Below are 21,900 nucleotides of genomic sequence, written 5' to 3'. Positions count from 1 at the left end.
TGAAGACACAACAAATGGAGTCGGTCTGCTAGCTGTGTTTGATTTATTGGAATTATTTTCTTTCGATACAACTTACAACCCTCCCCCCAACCTTTAATTTACTTTTACACCGTCTACACATTTTCATGGCACCAAGTACTGGAAAGTGTACTTACAACCCTAAAATAAAGGTTCAAAACATATCTGCTTTTTCATACTCTGGGAATTTCACACAAAGTTTAAGAAAAAGCCACTGCTTTGACTTTGTGAAAATATGGGAAGGAACACAGAACACCTAACTTAAAATTACTGATCTCTATATAGGTACAAATATTGCAAGGATTAGCTATGGAATGTTTTTATTTAAAAAACTGAACAGAAAAAAAGCTTAGACAAGTTTCTTTTTAGAGTCAACACATCAATAACACATATTAGTGCAAATAGCAGCAACATATTTTGGAATAACTGATTACTTCTACCATGAAATTCACATGATATTTTAGGAGTAACACTGATTTATTGCAAGTAGTGGCACAAAGATACTTTTCCACACTTGCTGCTTCGTCCATTGCTATTTGTTGTAGCTACGAATCTGGAGCACAAACATCAAAATTAGTAAAAGGAAAGTCCTAAGTGGCACAGTACGTAGAAAACTTTCCATGTTTTTAAAAATTTGAATTGCCTCTCCTTATCCAAAACGACCATCAGTACTAGGCCCTATTCAGTCTTAAAATCTGCACTACTTCTTAACAGTATAAAGATATATTCTGGGTGGAGGGGAAAAAAGCACAACCAGAAAAAAATGCATATTAGTAAGTATCAGATCTCATTATTTGTTGGACTACATTGAGGACTGAAGTGCATAAAAATACATAATATGCATTTCCACCAAGTTTCCATTTCAATGAATTTTAATTTTAAATTGATATTACAGATTAGTAAAATAATTCTAAAAGTACTCTACTTTTTCTAGTTCCTTCAGCTGAAGGTTAGGCTTTTAAAGTTAGCACTGCCATTCTTACGAGTGTCCTAGAATAACAGCAAGATTATTCACTGTAGTGTTGAAAGTTTCAGATGCTGCAGCAGTCCTACCTTACTAGCCAATACTGCATAATCATTTACACTGGGAAACAGTAACTGCACAAGAATTAAGTTAGATGTAACAAAGTCAGTCAACTCCTGTTCTTGATGTTCTGCTTTAGTTCAACCTCTCAACTTCCCTCATGAACAAGACCTAAAAGACCAAATTCTGCACACAGCTGATACAAATTATTGCTGGGTTGAGTAGTGATTGCTACATATTCATTAATTTAAATATCATCTCTGTGCAACAATAGACAAAAGATTGATGACAACCCTAAAAAAGAAGCAAAGACCCTTGAGGGGAAGTACAATGTATTTCCTCAAGTTATTCAGGCATCACCCCATTAAATTAGTATTAAAGTGCTTTATAACTACATACAGAATCCTTCTGCCTCTATGCAAGTATCACACTTTGCACATTCCTGAAATTTTGTATTTTTATAAATGCAAAGTATTAGCAGCCAAATTCACTGTATGTACCATAATCACGTGCAGTTCCAGTGTTTAGGTTCTTCATTTACAAAATGAAGTGTCTGTACAAAAATGTCAGTTTTCCTCATCATAATACTCCTGGGGTACAATGAGGCCTGCTGAAGACGCAGCCTTAAGTTGAACATATTTTCATATTCTAGGTCAAAAGTTTGTCTGAACTCAGTAATACTTGCCCAAAATAGGAGAGTTAGCATGCTGTAAATTGCAGTGTGAACTTACAGCATACTTGTTCTTCACCAATACTGTGAGTGGGCATACATAGTAAGCTCCTCAAATGCCTGGTGCAAAACTGCTCACTACTTTGAAATGGAGAAAGCCATGTGACACAACTCATGCAGTGTTACCATACACTTGCATACTCCTGCTATGCTGTCAAGAAGATTCACACTATTGCTTGCTGTGCACCAACTTCTCCTATTAGGCAAGTGTTACATTAAAACACAGAAATGTCTGTCTGGACATTTGTTCAGGGGCAAAACAGACGCATTTTGCCAATACCCTGCAAAAAAGGACTTTGAAAAAGGTGTTAATTTCTGAAAGAGTACCTACACAGGTAGTAAGTGCTTTAAAACTGTACATTAATTTGTCTGAACCCAGAATTCCCATGTAGGCAAGTTCTCTGAAATTTCTGAAGCTGCACCGAGTTATCTTCATGCAAGCTAAGGAGGAAAAAAAGTGCACAATATATTCCTCTTACTAATCTCTGAATTAGTAGAGAAGAACTCTGCGTATCGTGCCCTGTGTGCTATTAAGGATTCTTAAGAGTATATACACATAACTAGACTTGTAACATATAAGTCTAGAGGAGTCCACTTCAACAAATAGACTGAACCTATGCCAATAATGCATACAGCATGTCTTACACTTCAGAAACAAACTCCATGCTGTGGCCATTTGCTAAATACCAAAAGGCACCACAAATCCAGTTTTAATGAGGAATCATTTAAATCAAATTGATTTGAAATATCACTTTTAGTTAGGTGATTCAAAATGCCCAAGAGTTGCAGTTTCCGTTTAAAGTTTGAAGACTCCCAAAATACAAATTTAAAGCAAAATTTGGAAGTTATTATCAAAGTAAGATGAACTCTCAGCTTTTGTTCATCATGAATGCCTAAAGATTAGCTTTGACAAATTCCTGACGTACTTTCAAATAAGTAAATATGTTAGCAGGTGCCTGAAAGATGACAGTAATCAAGCTGTAACCCTACCATAAGAGATAATAAAATATTATGGCTAATTTGTGCATAACTATATGGAAAAATGGCACTCAAATTACCATCTTCACCAACACTTTGAAGGATATTCTGATTATTTAACTCCATATGACAGGAACAGGATTTACTGGTTGAAAGTTAGCGCTGTCAACAGACATGTCATGAAGAACACGAAGGAATTATTTCTCTGCCATCCTGAATAATTTTCAGGGCTACAGGCTGCTGCACTTTCACAGCAGAATTTTTTCAGGACATACAGCAGGACTATATAAGTACCTTTCTCCAAGGTACACACTACATGGCCAATGGCACTTGAAGGTCTATTAAAAAACCTGTATGAGTTAAGAGTTTAGTTGTTGGAAGGGGAAGGGGGCCAGGGGGTCTGTTTAGAAACAAAGTTACTTATTTTTTTTTAAATGATCCACCTTCTACTCTGCTTTCCAGGTACTTGTCCAACTCTGCCTCTCTTTTCACTGCCTCTGGCGATACCTTTGGTGCATTCGGAAAACAGATCAATATCACACTCATGTTGTCTCGACTTCCCTGGTGGAAAAGAAAAAATTATTTGAGAACATATACACACCAGGCTAAATACACATCAAAGAATTTTACACACAAAAATCCACAAATCATACTGTATTAGAATATAACTTTTACTACTATGGATTAATATTATCATTAGCCTTAATTTCCCCCTACCCCCTTACCGAATTCCAGAAGCCTGCCCATTCATTCAGTACAACTTACAAGTCACTTTGTTCTTTCCTTTCTTATGGTCTGAAGACTACATGGAGCCAATTACAGACAGCCCATTGTCTTTTTAAAAACTGACATTAGTAATGAGTGATGTGTAATTACAAAGTTGTGTTCCATTTTGTTTTAAGTACTATCCAATCATTTTGGAAAAATAGATGAATTAGATGGGTAAACAAAACCATTACTGCTTAAAAGCACTGAGTAGGAAGGTGCTGAATTCATACAGTGCTCCCACCTAAAATCACAGCTATTAGGGTGAAGATTTTTCCCCATTTCTTTTAAAACAAGAAAAGTTACAAGTGAGAGAATCTGTTAAAACACCAGCTGGGAGAGGCCCAGGCCTTTACAAAAACATTCTTTGAAGTGGAAACACTTAAAACTCCAACTAAATGGAACCCTAGTACTTGAATACCTTAAAATACAAACACATTCTGCTTATGAAAACTGTTTAGTTTACTTTAAATACCCCTGTGCTCTGATCTACAAACATGCATCCATATGCTTAACTTTTAACACCAATTAAACCCACTGAAGTCAGCAAGATCAAGAACAAGCCAGTGTTTAAAACAAGAGTATATGGATGTATGGGGAGGTGCTGACAGTTGGCTACAGCAAGCTGACAGCATCCACAAGCCACTGTTCTTTCCCTGGTATTTATTTTCAGGATTACCAGACAAAAATTGTAAACAAAAATATATGCATTATCAATCTGCCATAGTGTTGGAAAGCAATTACATTTTTCCAAAAAGGAAACCATGATCTTGTTAGTCATGTGGCAAGGGCAGAAATGCTGTCTTGTCTCTTTAGTATCAAAAATGGTGGCTTTTTACATTATACTTATAGTTTGCCTTTGCAAAATTATGCATCAAGCTATGAAAATACTTCAAATATCTTCTGTAATTGCACCATCCTGCTCCTTATTAATACAAAGTAGAAGTTATTGTAGACAACATTACAGATCTGTTAAACAAAACAGTCCCATCTCCTACATAAACTAGTTTCAGAGCTGTATCACACAACACTAAGTAAGAAATACAGTAATTAAACCAGAATAAAAACTAACTTAGGAAGTCATGTCATCATATAGTCAAGAAGAAATTTTAAACTTCAAAATACGAAGTCAAGTTTAATTCATTCTGCATTTATCTTGGTGTAATTATGACAGTAACGTTACTACTACATGCCCAAGAAAGGAGGGGAAAATTAGGAAGAGAAAGAATACTCTCTAGCCTGATTAAGTCTTAAGAGTTAAGGTTTTCTAAAGTATGTTGTGAAACAGAAAAAGGGAGTTACTGTCCTTAGCTTGCCCATAAATTCCCATCAGCTTCTAGTTTCCCAGTGATCACAACATATCGGTACATGATTTTGAACTCATTAACCAAAACCACCCAGAAAGCCATGTTTCTGTTGTGTGTTCATTCCTCCTCTATCACCATTTTTGTGGCAATCACCATTCGTGTCAAAAGTCATGTTAACATAAACCACTGGACACTTATGGACTGGAATCAAAACTTATTCTTAACTTGTTCATAAACTTCTATTAGTGAAAACACAGTAAACTTCTTCTCTCAAGTCTGGCTACCTTGTACAAGCAGGTGTCAACTATCTCATTGCAAACTTTCTCAAGGTCATCCGTGACTTCAAGTCTGGATCTTACAAAGTCACACAGCTCTTCATTTCCCATAACATCCCAGATACCGTCGCAGGCCAGGATGATGAATTGATCATCTTCTTCTGACCTCTCGATTTCATAAACTTCAGGTTCAGGTGAGACTAGCTGTTCTGTAGGACCTTTCCCATGGACACATTTGTAATCAAAGTCCCCAAGTGCCCTTGAAACAGCAAGAGAGCCATTCACACGCTGAATCATTACAGAGCCCCCTGCATTCTGTATACGCTCTTTCTCCAGTGGATTACTTGGTTTGTGATCCTGTGTGAAGAAGTGAACCTTCCTGTTTCTACAAAGTAAACCTCTCGAGTCTCCACAGTTGATGAAGTATGTGTGTTGGGGAGAAATCATGACACCCACAGCTGTTGACCCACTTCTGTCTGCGCCATGTTTCTTCTCGGAGATGACTCTCATGTGTTCATCAATTTGCAGAAAACCTGTTCTGATGCCGCTCTTTACACTTTCCACAGATGGTGGCCCATCTGGCCCTTTAAAATCCTGGTTGCTCGTGATGTGATCTAATAAATGCTCACAGCAGTACTTGGCAACCTGTGATCCAGCGTGCCCGTCATATACAGCAAAAAACGACCATCCATCAAGTCCATTTGGCAAACCAATCACAGCCGTATGTGCATCCTCCATTTCAACTCGCCAGCCCTGCATACTACTCAGACCATAACGAAGCCCATTCCCTTGCCCCTGGGCATTATGCTTCTCCATCTTTGGCTTGTCTAAAAACGCTCCCATGATGACTTCCCTTCAGGTCTAAAAAGAAAAAAAAAAAAAGGATTATTACAATATTTCCTCAACATCCTATTGGAAACTATTAAATAATAACCCAAATAATGTTAAGACAAATATACACAGATATCAAGCTCACTTTTCTGTGTCTCTGGAGTCAAATTTGCATTGCTTTCATCTAATTTAAACAAGGACACTGCTACTGGCTGAACTGCACTTTTCAAATTTTTGGAAGTTTTTTTCAGCTGGTTTACTTGAAGAACTTGTATTCCACTACCATTCATGGTTCTGACAAAAGTCTCTAGTATAAGCATGTACGAGATTAGTTTGAAAGAGGACTTGTTAACTGGCACGCATCTGAATAGCTATGTTCCCTGTGATTACTGAGCCAAGAGGGTGGACAAAATTTAACTGTGAGAAGAGTCTCTGGAACAGATTTTACCTGAGGCCCCAACTAAGCAGCTGCACTATCAGAAAATGTTTCCAGGGCAGTGGCATTCCCTAGATCCCTACCTGTCGGCCACAAAATCCTGCTCACACTATGCTTTTCCAACAGTGGTGGGGAAACAAAAGCAAACTGATTAGGTTTTCTTTTGGGGGAGGAGATTCAGGGGTTTTTGTTTGGTTGGTGTTTTTTTCTGTTTTGTTTCTTTAAACAGATAAAGTGATCTGAATGATCAACATGATGCCAGAGTCTGCATAAAGGAAGAGGCAACAGTGGAAAACCAGAAGCAGTACTCAGAAGGAACAGAGCAGCTGTCCCTTTAGACAGCAGCAAGCCATTAGTTTGGCTCAGCCATCTTGTGAAAGCTCATCCTTAGATTTTCAGTTAAATTACGCAGCAAGCTTCTCATATGTCTGTGCTGCAGATTTACTTCAAACCTTAATGTATTCATACTTCACTGAAAGACAACTGCCCCTGACAAGTCTAAGGAAATCTGTTTGGAAATAAAATTACGAGTATTGTAAACTCATACTTCGTTATTCAAGCCAGACCAACACACTGCACACCCAATCCTCCTCCAGCTCCCATCACTTCTATGTGATGCAGCAAATATTCGTGCTTAAGAGAATAAGAACTATATTTGCAGGCAGCGTAAACTGACTGGTTTATCTTCATGGCTTTCACACCCTAACCATTCAATCCACCCTTCTAATCCCCATCTGTTTATTTGTGCATTCGTTATTAAAAAAAAAAATCATACAAAATAGGTCATACATTTTACATACTTGCAAATTCTGCCCTGGGAAGCATGAGAGAGTGTGCAAATCACTGTTATACAATACAGGTAATGGAATAAGACTACGAGCTTTTCTATTTGAAGACGGTGGACAAAAATTAACTTTGAGAAGAGCCTCTGAAACAGATTTTACCTGAGGCCCCAACTAAGCAGCTGCACTAGCAGAAAAGTTAGTATACTATGCGGTTTAGGTGGTTATAACTTTACATGAAATACATTCTGATCAGTTTTCTAAGTGATAACATCACTTTTTGACAGCATGCTTTTATTGCAATACAGCTCTAGCTATGATACTATATATCCAACATTTCACATTGTCTATTCCAGACACTACCAACCTTTCTAAAACATCTGTATGTGTTAGAATAAACAGTGAAGAAATGTTTATATTGCATCTCACCACAACAGTGATTCAAATGTGAGGCACAGGGACTGGATATACACTCTTTGGCTCACACGCTTTGTTAACAAAAACAAAAGCCTCAGATACTTCAGCTGTAGGGAGAGACATGTCAGCAGCAGTACACCTCTGCTTCCTCTCACCCTAGCCTAGCATTCTGTCTCTTCTCAAGCGAACACAAAATATTGATGCCCACGCAAACTGTAACTAGCCAACAAAATATAGTGTACACTGGTCTTGCATCCTAAGCACATGCATGAGGTTCACACTGCTGCAGTTGCTAGGTAAAAAATACGACTTAGACTTTTTTATCTTTTCGTGCAACTCTAGTGAAGTCAGAGTGATCAAAATAATTACAGAATGTTGCCATAAATCAACTGGGGAATTATTTTGCAAAATAATAGGCTTTTTATTCATTTCATGATAGCAGCAGAGTTTAAACTAATGCCTACCACTTTCTTACTGTCAGAGAGAACATAAAATGGAATGCAGATACTCAATTATTTTGCCTTAATTTAGAGCTCAAAAAGCAGAAACTGTCCTGGCAAATACCACATTTTTGTGAAGTATTTTACAATATTACTGTGTTTAAAACAAAACAGAAACTCATTAGGAACAGGATACAGTTAAATTGACCACAACCACTGTCAAATTTGGACTGAAAAAGGCAGTCTTCCTTCTACTCTCTCACATGACTAGGTACACAACATTCAGAGTTGTGCTTTGTAAGCTGTTTGTCCCTATCAGTAGTTTGTCATGTAATCCACAATTAAAAATACATACATACAGACAGGTCGTATGCAGTTCTAGCAACTGATACAGAACTGTTAGCACTCTTCAAAAATTAAACAAGTCCACTCTCCATTTAAAACCAAGCTGCCTTATCCCTCCCCAGAAGGCAAAGTGAAAGTTGTTGCTATTCTAAATTAAGCCTTGTAGGTAAGATGCTGACACATGATTCTTCAAGGGTACACGCTACCCACCATAGATGTGAATACAACCAGACAGAAGAACAACCACAATGTGGTAACAACTTCTGCTTAGGAAGTTATTCACAGCCCATAGCATAAAGTAGTCACCTTCTGAAAACTGCAATAACAGACTGCAGTGGCCTTCCTTGCAACACTAGCTAATCATACTTCCACCAGAAGGCCAGTCTAAACCTGTAGGAGAGTAGGCTGGGTTTTCAAAATCCTCATTTTATCTAAAGGGAAAGCATAGCTTACTTGTGGATAGGATGAATACACCAAGCCTTCAGTTTTTCCATAATTTCAGTTTTGTTCAGAAAAATTTGAGTTTAATATGACCAATCTACGAATTCTTATGAATTGGAGGCTACCTGCTACTTCTACCCCCATACCCTTATGTATGGCTAAAACCTGAAGAATTTAAAGAGTCTTAGTTCTAACAAGGAAAAAAAAAATAATCTTAGTTTTAAAAGCAGGAATGGACACACACACACACACAAAAAGGCTGACATAAGAAAGCCATGCCTCCTTCCTACTAAAAATATCTTTTAGACCTGTTTTTGAATCCATATCTATGGAAACATCTTTCACACATCAGTGTCTACCTAAATCACTAGTATGTTCTCTTCATTCTTTCATGAGGTGGTTTGTGCACTATATTAAGTTGGAATGACACCTTTAGTTAAGCATATAACTCTGTACACAAACCAGATTAACCTAAAGCAGTGCAAGCGCCCAAGTTACAGCATGACTTTGTTATGTAATAACACTAAAGAGAGAAGTCAGATCCAGAACAATCTGCATGCATGATGTGCAAAAAAGCAACAGATTCTGAGCATGGTTTAACTTAACCCTCTCGTATTATTTTAGTCATCTTCCTAAACAGAAGTCTTCCCCTTATGGTTATTATTCTCAAATAATTATGCAACCCTTTCCCTTTCCCTTCTTAGCCCAGCTACGCATTTCTGCAATCATGTCAGAAAACAGCAGTCTCATCGCAGGAGACAGAACCAGTCCTCTATTCTGGAAGTCTCAACTTTCAGGATGCTTGAACAATGCACATAGGTACTAAAGCAGACAAGCATTCTTCCTATTCAAGCCAAAGTAAGAGAAAATGCACTTCATGATTTAAGTTTAGTGGCAAATGTACACCATCCATTTTTTTTTTTCTTAGAGAAGGACAGTTTGAACATTACTATAGCACCAGTGACTCCTAAAAAGATGAGAAGTGAAACATTTTCTTCAGAAATTGTAACTCTAAAACAACATCTGGCATGGCAACTGCCACAATGATTAGTCAAGCAAACTTCAATTTTAACCAATGATTCTTGGTATGTAGAATCACAGACTGGTTTGGGTTGGAAGGGATCTTAAAGATCATCAGTCCCACCCCCCCTGCCCCGGGCAGGGCCCCCTTCCCCCAGCCAAGGGGGCTCCCAGCCCCGTCCAACCTGGCCTTGAACCCTTCCAGGGAGGGGGCAGCCACAGCTGCTCTGGGCACCCTGGGCCAACACTTCACCACCTTCACATGGAACATTTTTTTCCCTACATCTACTCTAATCTACCCACTTTCACTTTAAACACATTATGCTTCATCCTACCACTACACCCCTGATACCTGAAAATGAGCCCAAGTCCCCCTCCCCCCTCCCTGCTTTCCTGTCCCCCCTTTAAGCCCTGGGAGGCCACTCTAAGGTGTCCCTGGAGCCTTCTCTTCTCCAGGCTGAACCCCCCCAACTCTCTCAGCCTGGCCTCATAAGGGAGAGGTGCTCCAGCCCCCTGATTATCTTCATGGCCTCCTCTGCACCCGCTTCAACAGCTTCATGTCCTTCTGACGTTGAGGGTCCCAGAGCTGGACCCAGCACTGCAGGGGAGGTCTCATGAGAGTGGAGTAGAAAGGGAGAATCCCCTCCTTGACCTGCTGGCCACACTGCTCTTGATGCAGCCCAGGGTATGGTTGGCTTTCTGGGCTGTGAGCACAAATTGCTGGTTCACAGTTTTCCATCCACCAATATTCCAAAATCCTTCTCCTCAGGCCTGCTCTGAACTCACTCATTGCTCAGCCTGTATTTGTGCTCTAGGATTGCCCTGACCCATGTGCAGGACCACATCACAGTTCACCATCTCTGTATCGGTGACTTCCATTACTTTCTCCTAAAAGAACTTTCTGCAGTCAAAGTTCCTGGGGTTTGGCTCTGAAGAATAGAGCGGCTTCTGAACAAAATTAAAAGGAAAAATGGACCCCTATGCACGAAAAGGAATATGCAGGGAATGCAGCTATGAGTGCATCTAAACCATGTCTTTGGAAATTCTGATTTCATTGAGGTCAAACTGAAGGACAACCTCTACAGCAAGTGCATGAAAAACTCAAGTTGCAGTCTGTGGACAGAAAAGCAAGAATACTGTACATGGCCTAGAAAAATCAATACAAGTAACAAGATCTTGGATAAAACACAAGACTGCCAAAATTCTAAGGACTGCAGCATTAGAAACAAAACTGAAATAATGAATGGAGCATGCCAAAGAGTCAGTAGCTAACCTCCTTGAAAATAGACGCAACTGGAGAACAAAGTGGCAAAGAAAAGGAGGGTAATTAGTATACTGGGCCACGGACAACCATGGACAACCACAGATACATCACTGGAATGCATGAAATCTCTTTGCCCCTTCATTTGTCCCTCAAATTGTGCTATCCAGACAGCACAACTATAATGCCTTCTGATACACAGGAAAATAAATTTTACTGTTTTGCTACTTGCTTATTCATTTGTGTGAAGGTTCAAATGAAGATAAGTCTTAAATTGTTCACAAAGGACAGTTAATGTAACTCCATGTACCCCTGTAAAAAGAGTATTTTTCCAAGAGATTCAGACAAGGATTTGATTGTCCTGTCCAAGAAAACCAATCAACCCCCATCTGAAATGTGTACTTCAACAATATGTAATTTAATAATCCTTTTAAAACAATGTTCAAGTTGTATTCCTTCCACTAGGATAAGCTGCTTATATGAACCACACTGAAGTCATAGGCACTTGTTCAAAATAAGCTGAGAAATGTCCCCATACTCCAATTTCCTGGAACAATTCTCCAAGTGACATTACGCCCTGTGTGTTGTAATGAGCACTATAAAGAAAGATTACAACCTCTACTTGAACTACAGGACACAGAGCAAGTCACCGAATTATACAGACTGCTACTGAATAGAAAAAGAGCATTCGATCACTTCAATCTGATCTGTGGTACTTTTCCCCCTGCCTTCAGCAGGCTGGATGCAGTAACCAGTCAGCATGTAATTGTACAAACGTGGAAACATTTTCAGAAGTTAGCACCTGTTGAATTAAAATCTCACAGTACATACTGAATGCCCTGAATCAATTAATGTTAACAAACAACATGTCAGAGATCATCCCAGAGATCGGAAGAATGACTAAAATAAAACAGAACACGCAGATGAGGAGACATAATTACACCACAGTCATGGGCTGAATGAAGTCATGAAAAAGCTTCTTGCCAATGAAACTATTTAAAAACTATTGGAGGCTATATGACTGAGTTCTGGCACTCACAGTTCAACAACATCAATAAAGTACTGAAAATTACAGCTGATGTTTCTGAATGTGTACTTTCAGACATAGGAATAAATGGCCAACTAGGAGATGTGAACTGTCTATGGAAAAGAGGTAAACGAACTAAAATACAGAAATGGGGCTATTCTAATAAACATGGACTAACACACAACTTCCCCACCAGAATACTTGCTGCTTGGAGATGCAACTGTAGTCTGTGTTATATTTCAGTATGACAAATGCAAATAGAAGAACATAAGAAGAAACTATCTATGGGGTAAGAAAGTTTGTAGTATCATGAACTATTTTTTGGTTTAGGACAGATATAGGAGCTATGGGATGTGGCAAAGGGGACAGGAAAAAGTAGACAGTTGGAAACAGTGTAAAGAATGTAAAGAGAAATATCAAAGCTCTCAGAAACAAGTCTTCAGACAGACAAGAACATCTATACACAGATGCAAGTGAGAGACAAGGCAAAAAAACCCCAAAGGTAAGCAAGTTAATGAGACTGCGTGCACAAGGGAAAGCATGAATTGTTTGAACCTTTCCCCACTTACCCTCCCTCTCTCCCTGTAATTAATATGGAACAGTGATTACAATTACAACTTCAAACCACAGCAGAAAACACTAAATCACTGCACTTCCAATACAGACACCTATGAGCTCTGACCTCTTGATAGCTGGTCCTCAGGCACTGCCATTTCACTGAGCTAGGTTGTTTTGTGAGTTGTTTCATTCTTTAAACGTAACTTCTCCTCTGCTTAAAATCCTTTCTCCTTGCTAGGAGCTGACAGCCTGAATGCCTTCCTGTACTAAGCAGCAAAATACTTTATCCCACTTGTTTTCCTGTGCCAATTTATTTTTCGTGTTTGTGTGCGGCAGGTTAGGTAGGATTTAGGAAAGGATTGTTAAAGCCTCCAGCAGTCTCCTGGAACGTAGAAGGTAACCTTTTCTAAGTTAACACCATCCCTCCAACATCACATTTCAGCTTTTTCTTAAAACACCTTTTCCTGCTCGTACCTTTCCTGCACACAACTAAACCTGTTCCAAGGTTTAACTAGGAGCTGCTATTCTTGATATGAATGTACATTGGCTGAGGTTCAAACTCTCTCCAAAGGAGACATATGTAATCTGATTTTTTTGAAAAAGCAAGCCCTGGACACTGAAAAATATAATTCATATCTCTAACAAATTTTTCCTGCAGAAATTCAAAATACAGTGATGTACTTTCAAGATTTCTTTATGGAGTTGTTTTCATTTTGCTCTATGGTCAGTTACTGAAGAAATTAACTTCTTTCCAGAATCACTAGGACCACTGCTGGGAATAGAAAAATCACTACATTGATTTTAAGAGAGTACACAACTTGCATCCATAAGTACCTGTCACTCATCAAGATCCCAACATGACTGGCACCCTCAGAACATAATTAAGGTAGTATTTTTTGGCCCAGACAGAAATCTTGCTCCTTTCTAAATATTTGTACTACAAATTAGAGGTGGGAAAGCATAAAAAAAAAAAAAACTTGACTAGGCAGCAGTATCAAAGTAAGAGCAGCCCAATCACTGTGAAAAACTGTGTAGACAACCAAGATGGCATTAACAAGTACTATGAAAATCAATGAGGTAGCTCTGCATAAATTCATATGCTGCTGTTTGAACAGTATGAGAATGAAAAAAACAAGGTCCTTGCTTGAAAGCATTAATAAGCAAAAAACATGCCCATGCTGGTGTTCAGTTCAGCACCTTTCTGGTTATACCTCATTTTCCATAGATTTCTTACTTAAAAGTGTTGGAAGATAAACAGAAGACACCCATTTCAGACACAGAGATTAGACAACTGCTTTGTTAATAGCACACAAACTCCTGCAGACTCCAGCCAAAATTCAAAGGCCCACTGAAGCAAGCACTGTAAAAAGAACTGGAAGATCCAAGGAAGCTGCAGTCTATGTAGACAGAATTCAGGAGAAAGAAAGGCCTTGCTTCATTGTATGTATCAATGAGATGCAATAAAATTCAAATTTTTTGAAAGAACAAGGCAAACAAGTGAAAATAAGAATTCCAGCCAAATCGCTCATGTCAGAAAGAATATACAGTGCTATGCAGCTATTCCATCAGAACTACTCACAGCAATGCAGCTTCACCAGAAGGAAAATACGGGAAAAGGAAACAGAAAAAGACAACACAGAAGAATGGAGTTAAAGTAAGTCACAGAAGTCGAATTACATTTTTTTCCAGTATTTGTAATACAAGGAGTGCTCTGCCACTGTCCTCTACCATCGTAACAGAGTACTACCCAGCTCCTAGACATCGTGGGCCTTATCAGCAATTCTTAATTGAGTACAAGCCAGCGAATGTCCAAGAATTGAACAGATCTGAACATACCAAATGCTTCGAGTAATACCTAACCCCCCTTCCCCTTTATTTTTTTGATCTCTCATTTGCAGCTTGAAGCATCAACATCTTTGTTCACTGCTAATATTACCAACAAAACAATACCTGCCATAAAAAAATAAAAGCGCTGAAGATTCACTGAGGAATGTTTACCTTACTGGAAGAACCACACTGTTCCACTACTATTTCTGTGTCAGAAAGAACAAAACAAACCCCAAACACTTATTTTACATTAAGTTCAGCTAAACCTATTCAGAAACATCAAGACAGAATTAGAGTGCTAGCCAGTCCTACCATTACCCAGAAGAGGAAAGTGAAGTTACTGGGTAAAAGGCCTCTGGACCAGAATGACTTACTTGAATGACCAGGATTGTTCAGGTTGTTCAAAAGCCACTGGAGTGAAGTCAAGCTACTGACAATTTGTCTTTGTCAGTGTTTTAGCTGAAGTGTTAAAATAAACTAGAAAAACGATGCTACACAGAAAAAGGTCCCAGTTGGATTATTCGCTGAGACTCCAAAAACAAAGGAAGGTTTGAATAACAATAATTTAAAATCCAACAGAATGTCAAGTCCATTAATTGAACCAATCCTGAAATACAGCAAAAAAAAAAAAAAAAAAAAAAAAAAAATCACACACTCACCCTCTCTCTCATCTGTGGTGAGGTAGTTCAAGAAACTGCCACTTTTACAGTTTACATAGTTTGGTATTGTCGCCTGTGGTAATGTGTATGAATCCTTACAGAATCCCACCATCCTTCTACATACAGTTTCACTGATAACCTCATCACAAACATCTTCAAATTTAAATTAATAGTCTTGTATCCCTTTAAGAAAACTGAACACATTAAATCGCCACACTATCTCCTCTTTAATTTTTAGTCTTTGTATCTCTAGTTGCTCTCCAAGGTCACTGCTCTTATTAAAAAAATAATTATTTAAAGCTTTCAAGCTTCAGATCTTCCTAGTTTCAACAATAAGCGTCAGCCACCTATTTCTGATTTGTCTTATGAGTAATTTATTTATCACTATGGAAGAATAAAACCCAACTGAAAACAGAGTTTATACAGATAGTACTTGGGAGTAAAATAAAAATAAACTATTTAGAGCAAATGCAACCAAGTATGCATACGCCCAACGATTAGAAGATGTTTGCATGAAAGCCCCAAAATTTCCTGTTTAGCCAAGTGCTCAATATTATGAAATATTTCAAAGCAAGATAGATAAACAATTTCCCAGACCCTTCATTTTACATTAAAATATTTGGGGGGCTCTAATTTCAGCAACATTACCACTATTCTGGTGAGGATACAGAAAAACAGCATACAGGAGACTTACAACCTGATGACTACACATACGAATAAAATAGGAAATGTTCTGAAGTGTACAGCTGTAACCTGGCTTTGCTTGCAAGGAAATGACATCAAAACTATGCCAGAAGTACATTCAGACCTAGAAGTCAAATCCTCAAAGCTTAGGAAAAGCTGGAGTTTGTTCATCTGTACACACACTGAGCTTTTATTTACAAAGCTATTTTGCCCTCACATCCCCAGCATTCGTATCTCATTAAAAGAACAAAGATAGAGGATGACTGCTGCAATAGATTTTTTTCCCCCAAGAGTACATAAAAATATAAAAAAAAGAAACCAAGGGGAACCCCCTATTGTTTTAGCCTTTTATGCAGACAGTAACTTTCAGGACAGAAGGCTCTCTGTGGGTCACACTGATTACAAAGTTCGCTTCTATCACTATCAGTGCAGATTTGACAGATTTGCCTATGATGAACAAGGCAGTAAGGTGCTCTCCTGAGTCTAAACTTGAGTTCATTGCAGCTCTAAATATTCTGGCCACCAAATGAGGACATTGTCGAATTCACCGGTTCTTCAGAATGTAAGCAGTGCTAATGCCAGCATTTTCTAAGCTTACAGGGCCTCATTCAGCAGCCTCAGAATGGTTCTTTACAGAGAGAGGCAGAACTAGACTTTTAAAAAGGGTCTGTCCAAATACTTATAATAATTAACTGGGAGAACCAGAAAATTATTTAATGATAGAAACTGATTCTTTCTTCATTAATGTTCCTACAATTTAACACTAACCATTTACCTGCCCACATTTTTCCACATTCTGCACACCCCTTTCCAAAGACTCGGTTTTACTTAACTTAGCAGACAGCTGGAGAATTCCTTAAACTCATCTCCAAACACAAAGAGCTTTGGCACAGTTTTCTTGCAGCTATTGCATTTTAGGGTATTTTTAAAGTAAAAAATACAACAGAATTTTATGCAGAAATAGCTGTGATATACAGTCAAGAAGAACACAGATTACCACTGAAATTCCAGATCAAAAGTACAGTTGGCAGTTAAAATGAATTGTATGCACAGACACGGAAAATCCTTCAAGTTACAGCTGAGACCCAAACATGAAAGCACACTTCATCCTCTAGGTCACAATCCAGCAAGACATTTAAGCACAAGAGCAACATCATACATCTGAGTAGTCCCACATAATTCAGTTGCACGTGGCGTATCAGCGTAAGCACATTTAAGTGCTTTGCTTTATTTAAACTGCAGCTATCAGAATACAAACCATGTTACACTCGAGTTTCTTGGGTTTGTAAGCTATCATCTTAGAAGACTTTAGAGAGCTTTTTATCTACTAAACTATTCTTACCTGAACTGAGAACTAAGACTTTAGCAATAAAGAGGCTAATGTACTTTTTCCTCTATGTGTAAACTGCTAGCATTTCTCTACATTTCAATATTGAAACCTGATTAGCCAGTTTTGGTTTTTCCTTTGTATCACTCTTAGATGCTCTTTTGCTAGTCTACTGCTATAAAGTTTACACTCTAAACAGTAGAAGTGTACTTCACTGGAACTATCTGTAGATGAAGGAAGTTTTTATTCTGTTTTAGTCACATATAAACACCTTTTTAGAAGAGCTGTTAAAAAAATCTGAGCCACTGTTTCGCCTATCTATAAACACACTGTTTTGCAGACGTCAGTAGCAAGCTGAAATATTCATTAGTTAATTTTACCCATATGTGAAAACAAAATAATTAAAATGATCACCCAGTAAAACAAAGCCTTGTTCAAACAGAAACAGGAATTAAAAAAAAAAAAAAGGTAGAGACTTGACAGACATCTATAATTCGCGTTTTAACACCGAGTAGAGTTTAGCAGATATAAATATAGAAAAGCAGACCTTATAGCATTGGTTTAACACCCATAACACTCAACTGGATACTACCTCTACCCACAAACAAAAATCAGTCTACTCACTCCCATGGTATCACACTTGCTTTCTTCTCCAGCCCTGATTACAATTTCTTTGGTCTAAACATTCTCCCTAGTCTCATGATTTGAATGATTTCCTAGCAATATTAAATCTTAATGAATCCTATATTGTTCCTTCACAGACAGATAGCAAAAGAAGCAACATAAAGCAGCTACAAGGGGATAGATAATGCTATCTCCACTGTGATCTACACCACATCATGGCTCAAATACACAAATCCTTAAGACAACATTTTTATGCACTGGCTAATGGAATGTACATAAAATGCCATAAAAATCACATTTTATGTACATTCTCTGGATCTTGTAGATATCCTAACACCACTGGCATTTTTTCAGGGATTACATACTGTTTCCACGGACTACACTTTGCAATTTGTAATTCTTTAAAGGAAGAGCGTTGTAGTTTTAAGCATGGTTAAATTTTACATTAGTTTGATTTTTATCCTACTATTTTTAACGGAAATTTGGATCATCTGACTAAAACTAGAAACCAGCAAAAATTCAGCAACAAAGTAGTATACAAAAGGAGCTTAATTTTCAAAAGAACAAATGAGACTACAGGTTGCATAATTTAAAAAGTTACAGATGATACACCAATGTTTCAAAAAAAAAAAATGTAAAAGTGAGGTATGATTTATGAGAAAAAAAAAGCAAAAATTACAAAAGGACACATGCAATAGTAAGAAGAAATGTTTGGCTCAGGTGTAGCTATGCTAAGACACTATTGTCTTGACTTCATAGTTACTCTTCAAGTCTTTAAAATGAGTTGCAGGCTTGCAGAGACAAAATGCATACAATTATTTTACAGTACTTGCCATTCCAAAACTTGTTTATTTAATAGCACAACCTGAATTATTCAATCACTTAATTGCAATGCAGTTCTGCTTAGCCAATTACATAAAAAAAGTATTTTTACATCAGAATAGACCTGAACATGTAAAAATTAAGTCAATAATAATGTCAATATTTTAGTAAGCAATGTTATTATTAAATGACTTATATATAGGTCATCTTGTGAAAGCAGCTGCTTTATATTCCCTAGTTCCACTAAAAAGGAAAAGTGCAATAAGATCTTATTGACAGCTGCATTCAAAAACATACCAGTTACATAAGTTTGCAAATTATACTGTGCCAGAGTTAAATATCTAAGCATTTTAACGACAGTTCTTAAAATGCTATCTCAGCAAGAATGACTCAACTTCACTGCATAAGCTGCACTCCAGATAAGAAGCCACTAGCTTGATTTTATAGGAAAAACTTTTTTGTATTCTGCTTTAATTCAACTTGCACTAAGTGAGTTCTGCTTGTTTAGACCTGCAAGCTTCACCAGTCATTTGGCATTTCCATCTCCTCCTCAGTTTCAACAAAAGTATCTCCAGCTTACCTACAGACAGTTAAGTAAATACTTGGAAAACAGGTATAGTTTTCTACTGTACCTCAAGGGGAGAGATTTACCAGACAACCACCAACCAAAGGACTAAACCTATAAACCAGAGCTAGGCCTTGCCTATAAAGGAGAAAAACATGGCTGTGCCAGAAGAGCACGAGAGTACAGACCAGCTCTCTCCAGTACAAGCTACGTTTATCAGAGGGTTTTATCAGATAGCTATGTCTGTGAGGAAAACATTAATAATTGGCATGATGCATCAGCAAGTCTTTTACTCTTAGCTCAGTTTCATATACAAAAGGTAGACCCAGAATGGTCTAGAAGAGGAAACTTTAGGAGCAGATGTCCCTACCGCAGGGAAAAATGTTGGTACACCCACCTATGAAAATTGTTTTCCTTCAACACCTTTCCTTTGATTGCTACTTGGGTTGAATGGATAAAATGTAAAACTTTCCTGACTCATGTTTTATCCCCCCCCATCCCCTGTCTGATATTATTCACAGAAAAACTATGAATAGTAACAGAAGGGAAGCTATCAGAGAAGTAGTACGGGTAGAACTTGCACAATTCTTGGTCATTTGGCAATTCACACAGGGTCCTGAGTAACAGCAGCCACCTTGCTTTAATTCCACTAGTGCTTCACAAATCCTGCTTCAGCCACCTAACCCCTGAAACAGTACATGTACAGGCTTAGGGAAGTACTACACAGGCTCGTATTTGGAAAGTAATTCCCTAGAATCACAAGAGTTAGAACTCCTACTGAATAAAATGATTCTACTTACTCTGATGTTAAACAACACAGTCTAAGGAAAACATATCACCTACCTTCAAACCTACTGCTCTCAGGATCTAAAACTGCCTTCTGCTTAAAATAAGATTCCTCTGTAGGACACACAGGACCTTAAACCCTGAGGTTACTGCACAGACCATCTGAATGACCAGCACTTTGTCATTTGACAAAAGCTACAACTCAAAAAAAAAAAAAAAATAGTTCCTGACAAGTACTACTGTAAACTTAAACATTAGTTTTGCAACAACAAAATTTTGCCATACATATGGCAACACTGAAATATTTTAATTGTACTAAGTAAGTCCAAATACATATCAAACAGATGTCTATAAAAACAATTCTGAAACTACTAACCTGCAGCCAGTCTTAAGGCTGTATCATATCTACTACAATACAAGCAAATGTCATGAAAAGGTTAGACATATGCTCAAAACTTCTGGCATTTAACACGCAAGCCCAATTATCCAGTACATCACTGGACAACTTTTTAATGGAGGAGAGCATTTAAGTCTATCTTCTTTTAACATGCACGCTATGACCATCAGCGTAACCTTTGCTCACGACATTGTTTTCAAAGGCAGTGAAATCCCTCTCAAACTTTAAACGCCTGAAAGGCGTTGGCAAAGGAAAACCGCCCGCTGCATAATAATGTCACTATTTGGGGAGTGCTTGATGCTCCGACCCTCGCTAGGGTGGGGTGCTTTATAAATAGATGCGTGCTTTTTTTTTTTTTTTTTTCCCACTGCCGTGCCCCAAGCGTTTGGGTGGCGATGGGAGAGGAGGCTGTTTATAGCCATTATTAAATGAACTCTGAATCGGTGAAGAGGAGGGGGGGGCAGGAAATCTGCTGCTACCTGAGCCAGGCCCAAACCCCTCTGCTCGCCCTCCTCCTCCCTTTCCTTCCCCATGCCCAGCCCGAAGGGGCTGCCGTGCCACCCCCCACCCTTTCGCAAAGGCGCCTGCAATGCAGGGGCTGCGCAGCGGAGCCCCGCGGCCAGGCCCCCTCCAGCCCCGGGACGAGCTGGGGGGGGGGGGGGGGTTCCCGGCAGCAGCATCCCAAGCAGTTTCCCACCCGCAACGCCTCCCCCGCCCCCCTTCCCATTTCCCTCCCTCTCACCGCCCCGACCTGGTACCAGCTGCCGGGGATGGCGCCTCGCTCCTCGCCTGGGCTACAAGAGGAATGCCCCCCCCCACCCCCCACCCCCCCCGCGGAGCCGAGGGAGAGCAGCCCCCGCGCTTGTTTACAGGCCCCGGGGCCCAAGCGGCGGCGGCCGCGGCCCTCCAAGCGCCCCGGCGTCGCCCGGTCCCGCCGCCACCCCCTCACCCCGGAGGCCCCGCACTGCGCAGCGCCACTTACCCCCCCCCGGCCGCGGCGGACGGCGCCGGCTGTGGCGGGCAGGGCCGCGCTCCGCGCTCCCGAAGGTGCGTGAGGGGAAGAGGGGGGGAGGGAGGGAGGGGGGGGGGGGGGGAGGCCGGGGGCAGGCGGGGACGTCCGCGGTGGGGCCGGCGGCGGGCGGGTGGGCTGGGGGAGAAGGAGGAGGAGGAGGAGGAGGAGGGGGGGCACCCGGCTGGCGGCCTCGCCTCAGTTCATTCACAGGCGGCGGCTGCGGAGGGCGGCTCTCTGCCCAGCGGCAGCCCAGCGCTCATCTCGCCTCAACCCCGCTCGGCCGCCGCCGGCTCCCCCCTCCTCCTCCTCCCCCGTTCCCCGGCCCCCTTCCCGCCCGACGCGAGCTCCGCGCCCACTCGCGCAGCGCCGCGGAGCGTCGTCCGCGCCTCGCCTGTCCTCCTCCTCCTCCTCCTCCTCCTCCTCCTCCTCCTCCCCCCCCCGCCGCAGACAGACACACACACGCACTGCGCCGCCTCCTCCTCCTCCTCCTCGCTTCGCTTCCCTTCTGCGCAGGCGCGCCGGGCGCCGCCGCCGCGCGCTCT

General features: G+C 40.0%; 1 protein-coding gene across 3 annotated transcripts in view; it reads right to left on the bottom strand.

Moving 5' to 3' along the window:
* Nucleotides 1-21,822, bottom strand: part of PPM1A (protein phosphatase, Mg2+/Mn2+ dependent 1A) — a 36,610-nt gene extending 14,788 nt beyond the window's left edge. The window contains exons 1-3 of one of the 3 annotated variants that reach the window (XM_032985931.2): nucleotides 21,329-21,822; nucleotides 5,107-5,958; nucleotides 3,194-3,311 (exon numbers count right to left, since the gene is read on the bottom strand). In XM_032985931.2, coding sequence (XP_032841822.1) covers nucleotides 3,194-3,311; nucleotides 5,107-5,940 — 952 coding nt within the window. In that variant the 5' untranslated portion in view covers nucleotides 5,941-5,958; nucleotides 21,329-21,822. The remainder of the gene's footprint in view (nucleotides 1-3,193; nucleotides 3,312-5,106; nucleotides 5,959-21,328) is intronic. The other 2 variants (XM_032985929.2, XM_032985930.2) reach the window with 2 other exon arrangements.
* Nucleotides 21,823-21,900: the final 78 nt, after the last annotated feature.

The sequence above is a fragment of the Tyto alba genome, unplaced genomic scaffold (assembly GCF_018691265.1).
Source record: "Tyto alba isolate M040663 unplaced genomic scaffold, T.alba_DEE_v4.0 Super-Scaffold_29, whole genome shotgun sequence".
Lineage (NCBI taxonomy): Eukaryota > Metazoa > Chordata > Aves > Strigiformes > Tytonidae > Tyto > Tyto alba.
Note: the sequence above shows the minus strand (reverse complement) of the source record. Positions and strands in the feature narration are given on the sequence as shown.